This window comes from Ranitomeya variabilis, chromosome 6, assembly GCF_051348905.1.
Source record: "Ranitomeya variabilis isolate aRanVar5 chromosome 6, aRanVar5.hap1, whole genome shotgun sequence".
In the NCBI taxonomy this organism is placed as follows: domain Eukaryota; kingdom Metazoa; phylum Chordata; class Amphibia; order Anura; family Dendrobatidae; genus Ranitomeya; species Ranitomeya variabilis.
Window position 1 is genome coordinate 159,153,979 of NC_135237.1, and position 14,171 is coordinate 159,168,149.

Genomic DNA, 14,171 nt, shown 5'->3' on the forward strand with positions numbered 1-14,171 from the left:
CTGGAAGGATGCCTTCAGGTGCAAGAACCCGGGCGCATAGCTCTGTACCTGACCCCTCTGCCGCTGGTGCCCCGAAGCCACAGGTGTACCAGAGGTGGCAGCAGCAGAGGGGTGGGGTACAGGAAGAGCTATATCCTCACCAGCAGATTCATGCAATGGAACTGGCGAGGATGCTCCAGTGCTGGTGGATGGGACCGAGGGATCAGATGGGTTGGAAGGCTGGGAAGGTGCAGAGTGGGAAGGTGCTGAGGGGCCGGGACTGTTGAAGTGTCCCTCGGTGGCGGACTCCTGAGGGATCGCCTCAGAAGGGTTCAACTCAGCTGCAGGCTCCCGACAGTGCTGTGGAACAAAGAGAAAAAAAATATAATTCCTTTCTGCCAGCTGACGGAATACTACGTCAGCTGGCAGAACCCCCGCTTTGAGGTGGGCTCCGGCGGTGAGCCCACCTCAAAGCCGCGACATGTGAGCTGTTTTGTACAGCTGACATGTGCGTGCAATGAGCGCAAGCGGAATCGCGATCCGCCTGCACCCATTAACTAGTTAAACGCCGCTGTCAAACGCTGACAGCGGCATTTAACTTGCGCTCGCGGCCGCGAGGCCAGAAGTGCTAGCACCGCTGACCCCCGTCACATGATCGGGGGTAATCAGTGCATTGCCATAACAACCAGAGGTCTCCTTGAGACCTCTATGGTTGTTGATGGCCGATTGCTTTGAGTGCCACCCTGTGGTCGGCGTTCAAAGCAACCCTGCATTTCTGCTACATAGAGGTGATCTGTGCTTCACCTCTATGTATCAGAGGCGATCATATAGTGCATGCTTCTAGCCTCCTATGGAGGCTATTGAAGCATGCCAAAATTAAAAAAAAAGTGTTTAAAAATATAAAAAAATAAAAAATATATAAAAGTTCAAATCACCCCCCATTCGCCTCAATCAAAATAAAACAATAATAAAAAAAATCAAACCTAAACATATTTGGTATCGCCACGTACAGAATCGCCCGATCTATCAATAAAAACAAAGGATTAACCTGATCGCTAAATGGCGTAGCGAGAAAAAAAAATCAAAATGCCAAAATTATTTTGGTAGCAGCAACATTGCATTAAAAAGCAATAATGGGCGATCAAAAGAACGTATCTGCACCAAAATGGTATTATTAAAAACGCCAGCTCGGCACGCAAAAAATAAGCCCTCACCCGACCCCAGATCACGAAAATTGGAGACGCTACGGACATCGGAAAATGGACCAATTTTTTTTTTAGCAAACTGACATTTTTTTTTACTACTTAGATAAAAGAGAAGCTAGACATGTTTGGTGTCTATGAACTCGTAATGACCTGGAAAATCATAATGGCTGGTTAGTTTGAGCATTTGGTGAACCTAGCAAAAAAAGCCAAAAAAACAAGTGTGAGATTGCACTTTTTTTTTTGCAATTTCATCGCACTTGGAATTTTTTTCCCGTTTTCTGTTACACGGCATTGTAAAACCAATGGTATCGTTCAAAAGTACATCTCGGCCCGCAAAAAATAAGCCCTCACATGGCCATATTGATGGAAAAATAAAAAAAGTTATGGCTCTGGGAAGGAGGGGAGCGAAAAGCGAAAACTGCTCCGGGGGTGAAGGGGTTAATATACTGATATTGCATGACCCTTGCTGAAACCGCAAAAGAGGGTAAGGCTGGGTTCACACTGTGTTGCTGGCGTCCATTAGACGGACTACGTTACACTGCGGCATAACGCAGTGTAACGTAGTCTGTTTAACGCCGCCATTGACTCCAATGTCGGACGCATCGCTAGCGCATGCCCACAATGGGTGTGCCGTCATTGAGTGACGGACCCTGAGACGCGGGCTGCAGTGTTTCCGGGTCCATCACTGCCAGCGCAGATAGAGCATCTGCTAGCTCTATCTGTGCTAGCGTGCTTCCATACCGGCACTTACGTTTACAGCAGCCCGTTACCGTATGTGTTGAACGGGCTGCTGTAAACGTAATGTGAGCCCAGCATTAGCCATGTAACTGGGGACGCTAATGAAGGAAGAGGAGGCAGTGTGGTATGAGCTCACGGTATGAGCGACAAATTTCAAAAGCGGTTCTTTCAGCAGTGCCAGGGACCCGAACTAAAATAGCCACCTTGTCAGAATGCAGTAGTATTACTGCTGCACAAGGTGGCTCTTTTAGTTACAAACGCCTGGGGGGGGGGGGGGGGGGTGACAGGTTCCCTTTAATAGCAGTGTGAAGAGCCTGGTGGATGAATTCATCCACGTAATATACTGTGTATTTACAAGCCAGGAAGAGAGCCGCCGAACTATCACAGCTGACGGGGCGCTGCACTTAAGCCTGCTTGACACGAGTTCCCGCCCTTTTTATGACGTGCTCATACATATCAGACCGGCAGGGGGCGCATCTACTGCTGAGCACGCAGTCACCGCACACTCTGCTCTGTAGTGAACTCCGCCCTGGTAATACCTCTCCCGACAGGCAGCGCGGTGGAGGCGCTTGCGCAGTAGGTCTCATTGGCCGGCTGTGTGACCCGGATGTTGCAGTGCTGCTGTTTGTACGTGTAATGGTAAGTGCAGAGGTGAGAGCAGTTATCCCGGGCTGTACCGAGCCCGTATGGGCCCGTATGTGAGGAAGAGGCGCCGCCGCCGGTATAAGTGCAGTGTGGCGGAGTTGGGGCTGTGCTGACTTCCTAGTTATTTCCTCTCCCATAAGTAGTGATACCGCACCAGACAGCAATTATCACTAATGCAAAACCTTGTGTGAACACCATATGGTAGATAGTGGTGCGGTGCTTCCTATATATATATATATCAGAAATGAAAGAAGAGGCGCTCGCCTGGACCCATAGAAGCTTTGGTATGACACTAAAAAAGCCATCGTCCTCCACTCTCCCTGTACACCACGCTGTGTCCCTTGCCATGGAATAAAGGGCTATTTTTAAGGAATGGTGAGTGCCAATTCTTACCTTCCTCTATTTTTTATACATTGTGATAACATGATTTGTAAGAGCATGCGTTATTTCCAGCTCCTTGCAGATCTCGCTCATGTTTTCGGATCTATTCGGCAGCGTCATTGTGCCTCAGAAGCGGTGTGTACATTTCTCGGCTTCAAAGGCGCACTGCGCAAGATGTACATCAGCCATGTTCTGCACTTCCACTCATGTTCTGCACTTCCACTCATGTTCTGCACTTCCACTCATGTTCTGCACTTCCACTCATGTTCTGCACTTCCACTCATGTTCTGCACTTCCACTCATGTTCTGCACTTCCACTCATGTTCTGCACTTCCACTCATGTTCTGCACTTCCACTCATGTTCTGCACTTCCACTCATGTTCTGCACTTCCATGTCACAATGATGCTGATGAATAGAGCCAAATGCATGCGCGAGATGTGCAGGGACATGGAAATGACATTGCTTTTGCAAGTCACATTATGCCCACAGGGGCGTTATTACATGCACAGATGGTCAACTAGTGTAGGGAAAATAACACCCCATCGACTAGTCAGTCCTATTTAGCATAAGAAAAATGGAACATATAAATATATATTTTTAAGCCTGGATTTAAAGGGAATCTGTCACCTCAAAAATCGTATCTGAGCTAAGCCCACCGGCATCAGAGGCTTATCTACAGCATTCTGTAGATAAGCCCCCAAATATAACCTGAAAGATGAGAAATAAAGGTTATCTTATACTCACCCAGGGGCGGTCCCGTCGTGGTCCAACGCCTCCCATCTTCTTACGATGACGTCCTCTTCTTGTCTTCTTGCAGCGGCTCCGGCGCAGGCGTACTTTGTCTGCCCTGATGAGGGAAAGGTCAGAGAGGCCCAGCACCTGCGTACTGCAGTACTTTGCTCTGCCCTCAACAGGGCAGACAAAGTACGCCTGTGCCAGAGCCACTGCAAGAAGACAAGAAGAGGACAACATCATATGAAGATGGGAGACGCTGGACCCGGACCGCATTGGGGACCGCCCCTGGGTGAGTATAATATAACCTTTATTTCTTTCAGGTTACATCGGGGGCTTATCTACAGCATTACAGAATTCTGTAGATAAGCCCCTGATGCCGGTGGGCTTAGCTCAGATACGATTTTTGGGGTGACAGATTCCCTTTTAAGTGACTAACATTATGAAGGGCTGGTTACGCAGGGGTTTTAGTAATACATATACAAATGGTGCTAGGTTGAACACATGGGGAACATGACAGGTTGCCTTTAATGCAGTTGTCCAGTCCAAATCGTCACAGACTTATGAATCCCCCCCCCCCCCCCAGCATAAGCATTGTGCGCTGCTGGGATTTGCCAGTTTCTGAGCTGGGACCAGAGGGTATGTACGAGTTAGGCCGGCGTCACACTGGCGTGTTTTACGGACGTATGAGAGGCGCAGAAAATACGGATTGCATACGGTACCATATATATCAGTAAGATATATATCAGTAAGATATATATCTATCTATATCAGAATAGCCGGTAATTCAATTGCCATGGTTATAGGACCCCCCCGGCTACAAACATCTGCCCCCAGCCACCCCAGAAAAGGCACATCTGGAAGATGCGCCTATTCTGGCACTTAGCCTCTCTCTTTCCACTCCCTTGTAGCGGTGGGATATGGGGTAATGAAGGGTTAATGTCACCTTGCTATTGTAGGGTGACATTAAGCCAGGTTAATAATGGGGGTCCTTTTACCATGGTACCTCCCTAGGCTATTAATATCTGCCCTCAGTCACTGGCTTTCCCACTCTGGTGGAGAAAATTGCGCGGGAGCCCACGCCAATTTTTTCCGGGATTTAACCCTTTAATAGCTAGAGCTTCAAAATTTTACACACAGACACTTGTTACATTAGTAAAGAGGAATATGTAATAATAAAAGGATATGAGATGGTTTACTGCATGTAAACCATGTCTCATATCATGTCGGGTTTGGGAAGGAGATAGCAAAAGCTGGCAATTGAATTACCGGCTTCTACACTATCTTGCGCTGGAAAAAGAAAAAAAAAAAAGAAAAATACCGTATATACTCGAGTATAAGCCGACCCGAGTATAAGCCGACCCCCCTAATTTTGCCACAAAAAACTGGGAAAACTTATTGACTCGAGTATAAGCCTAGGGTGGAAAATGCAGCAGCTACCGGTGAATTTCAAAAATAAAAATAGATGCTCCATACCATTCATTATGGCCCCATAGATGCTCCATATAAAGCTGTGCCACATATATAATGCTCTGCACCGTTCATTATGGTCCCATAGATGCTCCACTTAAAGCTGTGCCATATATAATGCTCTGCACCTTTCATTATGGTCCCATAGATGCTCCACATAAAGCTGTGCCATATATAATGCTCTGCACCGTTCATGATGGTCCCATAGATGCTCCACATAAAGCTGTGCCATATATAATGCTCTGCACCGTTCATTATGGTCCCTTAGATGCTCCACATAAAGCTGTGCCATATATAATGCTCGGCACCGTTCATTATGGTCCCATAGATGCTCCACATAAAGCTGTGCCATATATAATGCTCGGCACCGTTCATTATGGTCCCATAGATGCTCCACATAAAGCTGTGCCATATATAATGCTCTGCACCGTTCATTATGGTCCCATAGATGCTCCACATAAAGCTGTGCCATATATAATGCTCTGCACCGTTCAGTATAATGCTGCTGCTGCTGCAATAAAAAAAAAAAAAATGACATACTCACCTCTCTTGCTGCCCGCAGCTCCTCAGCGTCCCGTCTCGGCGTCTCTCCGCACTGACTTTTCAGGCAGAGGGCAGCGCGCACACTAGTATGTCATCGCGCCCTCTGACCTGAACAGTCAGAGCAAGAGGACGGGAAGACGGAGCGGCGCCCGGCGTGTGGAACGTGGACAGGTAACTATGAGATACTTACCTGCTCCTGGCGTCCCTGGCTCCTTATCCCGGACAGCTGGTCTCCGGAAGCCGCAGCCTCTTCCTCTGTCAGCGGTCACCGTTACCGTCATTAGAGGAATGAATATGCGGCTCCACCCCTATGGGAGTGGAGTCCATATTCATAACTTTAATGAGCGGTCCCACGTGACCGCTGAACAGGAGACGATCTGCGGCACCGAAGACCATGGGACGGGAAGGGGGAGCGCCGGGACTAGGTGAGCATGCGACAGTCCTCTCTCCCCCTCATCCGCCGACCCCACCGCCGATCATGACTCGAGTATAAGCCGAGAGGGGCAATTTCAGCCCCAAAATCTCAGCTTATACTCGAGTATATATGTATGTGTGTGTGTGTGTGTATATATGAGAGATATAGATATATATTAGTGTTTTTAGGAATATTTTAGCCGATGGATCCATGATTTGTCCATTTTGCAAGCCTGCGCAAAAAAATCGCCATACGGATACATTTGTCCATAAAAATCGCATCCTCGCATTGAATACGGAACAGTGTTTTGGGAAAATTACTGCGTATTACTGCCGTAAAATGCGGACCGTATTTCCCTACGCTGAGTGTGACGCTGGCCTCATACTTACTCCTGGCGAGAACCTGTCCAGTTGGCACTGCCTTGCTCCATACTCTTGTATACAAGTGCACCATACAAGTGGCTGTGCCCCATACATACCCTCCGGTCTTTTCTCAGAAACTGCCGAATCGCCACAGCACAAAGCGTGTGCGCTTGGGGGATTCATGCGACTGCAGATATACCAATTTGTACTTGACAATCCTTTCAAGGGTTTTTTTTTTTTTTTTATTCCTAAAATTGTGTAGAGAAAATGAGAAAACCCAAGCTCTGCACTTGCATTCACTGTCACTATCCCCAGATCTAGATCCTTGTCTACTCATTTGACTGCTGCAACCAGCCTTGTGTGTACACACTGGGGCCAGTGATTGGTTGTTACAATTAGGGTACCGTCACACTCAGCAACTTTCCAACGATCACGACCAGCGATACGACCTGGCCGTGATCGTTGGAAAGTTCTTGTGTGGTCGCTGGAGAGCTGTCACACAGACAGCTCTCCAGCGACCAACGATGCCGAAGTCCCCTGGTAACCAGGGTAAACATCGGGTTACTAAGCGCAGGGCCGCGCTTAGTAACCCGATGTTTACCCTGGTTACCATTGTAAATGTAAAAAAAAAAAACCACATACTCACATTCCGGTGCCTGTCACGTCCCCGGGCGTCCGCTTCCCTGTACTCCTCCTGCATCCTGTGTAAGCGCGGCCGTAAAGCAGAGCGGTGACGTCACCGCTGTGCTCTGATGTACGGCCGGCCGGCGCTGACACAGGATGCAGGAGGAGTGCAGGGAAGCGGACGCCCGGGGACGTGACAGACACCGGAATGTGAGTATGTGGTTTTTTTTTTTTACATTTACAATGGTAACCAGGGTAAACATCGGGTTACTAAGCGCGGCCCTGCGCTTAGTAACCCGATATTTACCCTGGTTACCAGTGAAGACATCGCTGCATCGGCATCACACACATGTGATCCAGCGACGAAATAAAGTTTCAAACGATCTGCTACGACGTACGATTCTCAGCGGGGTCCCTGATCGCAGTAGCATGTCAGACACAGCGAGATCGTAACTATATCGCTGGAACGTCACGGATCGTGCCGTCGTAGCGACCAAAGTGCCAATGTGAGACGGTACCCTTATGTGGGTCTACAGGACATCATCTCTGCAGATAAATGATTACCTGCTGCTAGCGCCTGTGCATGTAACAGATACTGATTGCCTTTTGATATTTTGTAGTCTCTCACTGAACAAATTTTTATGACCATGGAAAAGCCTTCTATAATACAGTTGCAATTATAAGACAGGACATGATGCCATCATCCAGGTGTAGACATCTCCTCTTAGGCTACTTTCACACTTTCATCTTTTACAAGACGTCGCAATGCGTCGTTCTGTGTAAAACACAAAAAAACCAAAAAATTCATCCTGCAAAGTTGCCCGAAGGATGCGTTTTTTGCACATAGACTTGTATTACCGACGCATCGTGACGTATGGACACACTTTCCATACATCGTACACTGGATGCGTCGGTATTTGGCGGGCCGTCGTATCGAAAAAACGTTCAAGGGAACGTTTTTTCGTACGTCGGGTCCTGCATTTTAAACTGCGCAGGCGCGGCCGGAACTCCACGCCCATCTCCCTGGGACTTCACAATGGGCAGCGGACGCGTTGAAACACTGCGTCCGCTGCCCACGTTGTGCTAAAAAACTTCAACATCCGTCGGTACGTCGTGCCGACGCTTGGCGACGGCCGCGTACCGACGGAAGTCTGAAAGAAGCCTAACTGTCTCAAATGTCACTAGCACAATCATCACCATACTATCTGCTTTTCTTTCAAAAACTTGCATGTATGTCGTACTATATTCACATATTTTATAAGCTAAGTCTGGATTAGCAGATAATGTGCTATAGAAAAGGTGCACATAGGTTCAGCTGTCATTGCCAAAGCCGTAGCCTGCACACCATAGGATATATCCTGCCATTGTGTCTGCACTTTTAAAAAAAACAATACTTCTGCATTGTCACGAAATTCCATATAAAATTCCTACAACTGAGGGGTCTGGTTCTTATCATGCTCTGCTTACATAGCACCATTAATTCCATCGCACTTTACAGACATCATCAACACTCCCCATTGGGGCTCACAATCTACATCCCCTATCAGTCTTTGCAGTGTGGGAGAAAACCGGTGAACCCGGAGGAAAATCGCGCAAACATGGGGAGAACATACAAAATCCTTGCAGATGTTGTCTTTGGGGGGATTTGAAACCAAGACGCCAGTGCTGTAAACAGTACTAACCACGGAGCCACCGTGCTTTTTAATTACGGTATGTAAAAATAAACAGGTGCTACTTCCTTCATCACAACTGATGTAATCTTGTTGATCTGGGGAGTATGGCCTGGCTGTCACATACGGGAGTTGCCTTCAATCAATGCTTACAGTTTTAGGGCCCTTTCACACGTCCTGATATTTCCGGTACTGGGAAAACCAGTACCTTAGATATCAATTTCCATGTATTTCATAAGTATGGCAACCGTGTGCTGCATCAGTATCCCACGTACCGGCACCTGAGAAAATCTGGCGTAGTTTGCGCTGTCCTCAGGTGCCGGGTGCTTAAGACAGCTCACATCATTGTCCCTTGCTTTTTCTGTGATCAAAGTGAGCAGGGGACAAAGTTGAGTTGTATACAGCTTTTTATCTTCCCTATCGACCAAGCAACACCAGCACTGAGACGACCTTCTGGCTTTGATTTTGGCGCATTCATGAGCATTGATTAAAAGACAGTAAAAAACACAAAGAGTCTGATACTATAAAATCTATAGCAAATACTGAAATGTCTCCATGCACAGCATTTTGGGCTTTATATTTTGTGTTTTTCGTGTTATGTTTTGTAATTATTATTATTTTTTTTTTTAACATCTGTTCTTTTTATTCTTTTAAGGAATAATGCTGCCAACATGTCCGTGGATTCAATGCTCTGCGATCGTATTGCAGTTGCCAAAGAACTAATAACAAGAGCGGAAGTCCTCTCTAAATCTCGCGCTGGAGGTGTAGAAGGTGGAGCAAAACTATGCAGCAAGCTAAGGGCTGAACTGAGGTTCTTGCAAAAAGTGGAGACTGGGAAAGTAGCCATTAAGGAGTCTCACTTAAAGAGCACTAATCTCACTCATCTACAAGCCATTATCGAGTCAGCCGAGAGTCTAGAAGATGTGGTCAGTGTTCTCCATGTTTTCAGCTACAGTGACCAGTTTGGAGAGAAGCAAACACTAGTTGTTGATGTGGTTGCCAACGGTGGGCACACATGGGTTAAAGCCATAGGGAGAAAGGCAGAGGCTCTTCATAATATATGGATTGGATGTGGCCAATATGGCGATAAAAGCATCATTGAACAGGCAGAGGATTACCTACAAGCGAGCTGCCAGCAACCTGTGCAATATAGCAGTCCTCATATCATATTTGCCTTTTATAACAGTGTCTCCAAACCTATGGCTGAGAAGCTAAAAGAGATGGGAATATCTGTACGTGGAGATATTGTCGCTGTCGCTCTCGGGATTGCGCAAGAAGAAAATGATCTAAGCTGTAGTGAATCAGATGGGGAGGATGATGATGACTCTGAGCTTCTGCATATTGGCAAGGTAGATAGAGCAAATATAGTTGCCAGTGTGGCTTTCCCTAGAGAGATTAAGGTTGAAGTCTGCAACCGGGTGAACTTAGACATCACAACATTAATTACCTACGTATCTGCTCTTAGCCACGGGGGCTGTCATTTTATCTTTAAAGAGAAGGTATTGACAGAGCAGGCAGCTCAGGAAAGACAAGAAAAAGTGTTACCTTTGCTGGACCCCTTCCTGGAGGGCAAGGAGCTTTTTGCCTGTGAATGTGCTGTGAAAGACTTCCAGTCCATATTGGAGACTTTAGGTGGAGTACATGAGAGAGAACGAGCTGCATCACTCATACAGAGAATTAACATAGTCCCTGATCAACCTTCTCAGCGTGCCTTAAAACTTGCTGCTAGCTCCAAAGTTAACAGCCGTTCAGTCTCCATATTTGGGACTGGGGACACTTTACGTGCGATCACAATGACTGCTAATAGTGGCTTTGTAAGAGCAGCCAATAACCAGGGTGTTAAATTTAGTGTGTTCATTCACCAACCTCGTGCACTTACTGAGAGCAAAGAGTCTTCTGCCACTCCTATACCAAAGAATCACGTGGCTTCTGACCTCCACTGACCTCAGGCAAAGTTGTATGTCAGGATCTCATTAGCCCCTTTTCTTTTTCATCAGAGGAAATTCCTAATGTTCTGTTTAATGCATCCCATAATGTAGCTTCCTAAGCATGTAATATGCAGAAACATGTTCAATAAAGACTTGAAGCTATTCACTTTAGCCACACTTGGCCTCTGAGTAGTTTACATTTCTTAAAGGGAAGTGCTGTGTTTTGTCAATGTTCTTGTTTACAATCAAAGGGCGCTTGTTTATACACTGTGTGAGAAATTTCACTACTTTTTTTCTGATTTTCAAGATCACTGCTTTCAACCAACTTTCACTGAATTATTCCCAAGTGGGCAGCACTGTGGCTCAGTGGTTAGCACTGCAGCAATGCAACATTGGGGTCCTGGGTTCAAATCCAAGCAAGGACGATATTTGCAAGGATTAGGTATGTTCTCCATGTGTCTGCGTGGGTTTCCTCCCATACTCCAAAGACCTACTTATAGGTAAATTAGTGTTTGAGCTCCAATGGGAACAGTGCTGATAATGTCTGTAAAGCGCTGTGGAATTAATGATGTAATTTAAGTGAGTAAAATAAAGGATGTGTTATCAAGTGCCCATCAAAACCGAGCTCTCATTGCAGTACTGTTGCTGTAATGGGCTGGGTAATTAGATGGGCATCACTGGAGCAGAACAGATTTTCTTACTCTGGAAGGTAATGGTGTAGGATTCCATTCCTTTTCTGCATGCAGAGATATCGAAAACTAAAACATTGACGCACAGTATAAAAATTGCTGACTTTTCATCAGGAACCTAAACAAAAAAAATTGATTTGTATGGGTTTGTGTTGTTTTCGTGCCACCTCCAGGAAGATGAAGAGGAGCTGTTCCCATCACCTATTTTCAGTGCATTATTGTGTTGCTCTCTGATAATCAGGGAAGACTGCTGACACAGGCTCTAATATATAGAGCACAAGCTGAAAAGTGATGGCGCTTGTCCTCTCTGACCTTTCTCAGCGCCTGTGCACTGCAGTACTTTACTTTGCCCTCAACAGGGCAGAGAAGCATGCCCTGCGCAGGAGCGCCGATGCCGGGGAGCGATGAAGAAGCAGGAGGGCGACATCGCAAGGTCTTGTGTCTCGGGCAAAACATTACAGGACGCCTGACCGTGATAGAGCTGAACAGGGAAGACTCTGAGAAACCGTGCGGTACGGTATGACCCGGGTACGTGCTGTGTGACAGGAAGAATAGTGCAGGGAAAGAGGAAGACCTGTACCGCTTAGAACATGGTATTAATGCTGTAACAGAAATGGATGTGCTGTGTCCTGAAGTCAGTAAAGTTGTTCAGTTGAAAGTTGCAATGTACTGTGTATCTGTTTGTGTGAAACCGACTGAAGAGAGGAGACTCTGAAGTAGTTGGACCTGGAGACACAGGTACACTTACTAAAGGAGCAGCAGGTATGTTGACTGGGAGTCGTGGGGTGTATGTGAGGGGGTGCCAGGGTGTGATGGAGCAGAAGTCCTCAGCCACCACTACCACCCTGCCCTACCCTTACACCTCAAAGTTTTCAACAGCAAAAGTGTTTCTGCTGCAAATCTGCCAAATTTGAAATGCTGGCAGAGAAGTGCAGGAGGTGGTACAAGTCGGGGGGGACAGCTCCCATGCTTTGTGGATAGAAAATCGGAGACTGCTGCATTACATACTGGCTAGGTGGGAAATGACACACTCCTCAGCATCAGGGGATCCTTCATGGGATGTAGAAGGTGATGGCAAAACAGAAATGAAGCTGTACTGATGCATGAGGGCTGGTGAAGACAGCTGGACACTCATACCTCGCATCAAGTACCGGTACGTATTACTGAATGGGACAAACTAAGCTGCTTGTAAACTAAGGAGTGTCTGAAAAAGACTGAAGATGAGTGTGAAACTTCAAATTAAAGAGGTTATCCACTATAACATTGATTACATATCTTTAAGATAGATCATCAATGTCTAATCGATGGGGTAGCTCAATTTAAATCAATAGGGGGAGGATAGCAGTACCTGGTCGTGGCCGCTATCAGTAGATGGAGCAGCTCCTTGAGTGAGCACTTCTGGCCACTGCTGACACATGACGGTTGATCAGCGGGGGGTGCAGGATGTTGCACCCCCACCTATCAGACATTGATGACCTATCCCAAGGATGGACCACCCATGTTAAGTTGGTGGACAACCACTTTAAGTACTATGATATGTAAAAATATTTTCCATGTCAAAGTGTGTTTAACCTAAGGTCCTATTGCTTCAATCAAATTTTTATCAGACTAAGATTTCCTCTAAAATGCTTATGATTAATCTTCGTGAAAAGGTAACTTCACAAGGCACGATAAAGCTGTAGATTTGTGATGGGTGAAAAAATGCTACATAAAAGGCTGAAAGAATTAAGGCTGCAGACTTTAAAAAATGTTGTAGTTCTCATTCAGTTGGAAAAAAAGCGGAGTGGGCATGATCTTTCTGAAATCTCATAGCTATTGGTGCTACTGTAAAACACAGCTTCTTTCCAAGAAGACGCGCTGCAAAAAATGCCACTTTTGCTCATAGCCTTGCTATGTTTATTTTATAGTGTGACATGCAGTGTGGTTTTAGACTCCTGTGTGTATTTTAATACATAGCCAGCAGGTGGCACATACGCTGCATTCTGTATAGTTACTAAGGCTAAGTTCACACTAGCGTTGTGCGCCGCTGCGTCGGCGACGCAACGCACAACGCACGCAAAAACGCGGCAAAACGCACGCAAAAACGCTGCGTTTTGCGACGCATGCGTCGGTTTTTGCCGAAAATCGGACGCAAGAAAAATGCAACTTGCTGCGTTTTCTTGGTCCGACGCTTGCGGCAAAAAAGACGCAAGTGTCGCACAACGCAACACAAAAAAACGCATGCGTCCCCCATGTTAAGTATAGGGGCGCATGACGCATGCGTCGCCGCTGCGTCGCCGACGCAAACCCGACGCAAATTAGCTTAACGCTAATGTGAACGTAGCCTAAGAATTACCCATTGCTGTTTTTTCTAAATTGAGTCCATGTGTTATAGCTGCAGTGTGTGTGTGTAAAATATAGACATGAGCTTAAGCTACAAAAGTGAAATGAAGTTATTTAATGTGAATACAGAGTGCAGCGCCACACTGCTGTATATATTGTACAAATAAATCTCACATCTTCTGGAAAAACAAGCCCAAAATTATAACTGCTTTAGGTTTTACTTCTGGGATGTGACTGCACAATGTTTTGGAAGACCATACACCCAATCGAGCTGCTTTTATCTGGACCCCAGGTAATTCAAGTTGGACATCCCTGTACTAGACTAATATTGCACCAAGTTATGGGGCTAATTCCACAAATTATAGATTTTTTTCACATCACAAGCAGGCTTGAGGACTTTATCACACAACCATTGTATTTCAGCACTCTGGACACCAGTGAATGTAAGGATGTGGATTTTGGAAATA

At 46.2% G+C, this 14,171-nt stretch overlaps 1 protein-coding gene across 4 annotated transcripts; it reads left to right on the top strand.

Annotated features, from left to right (window-relative positions):
* Window positions 1-2,365: 2,365 nt before the first annotated feature.
* C6H7orf25 (chromosome 6 C7orf25 homolog) lies at window positions 2,366-10,864 on the top strand. Of its 4 annotated transcripts, none has more exons than XM_077269173.1 (2): window positions 2,366-2,561; window positions 9,421-10,864. In XM_077269173.1, exon 2 carries the CDS (start codon window positions 9,437-9,439, stop codon window positions 10,706-10,708), a length of 1,272 nt encoding a protein of 423 aa, XP_077125288.1. In that variant the 5' UTR covers window positions 2,366-2,561; window positions 9,421-9,436; the 3' UTR covers window positions 10,709-10,864. The 4 variants fall into 4 exon arrangements, with proteins under 4 accessions (XP_077125288.1, XP_077125290.1, XP_077125289.1 ...); XM_077269175.1 differs by having other exon boundaries at window positions 2,396-2,573; XM_077269174.1 differs by having other exon boundaries at window positions 2,556-2,942.
* The last annotated feature ends 3,307 nt before the right edge of the window (window positions 10,865-14,171 follow it).

What these genes read in the sequence shown, in the direction of transcription:
- C6H7orf25 (XM_077269173.1), top strand. Translation starts at nt 9,437, where the DNA reads ATGTCCGTGGATTCAATGCTCTGCGATCGTATTGCAGTTGCCAAAGAA.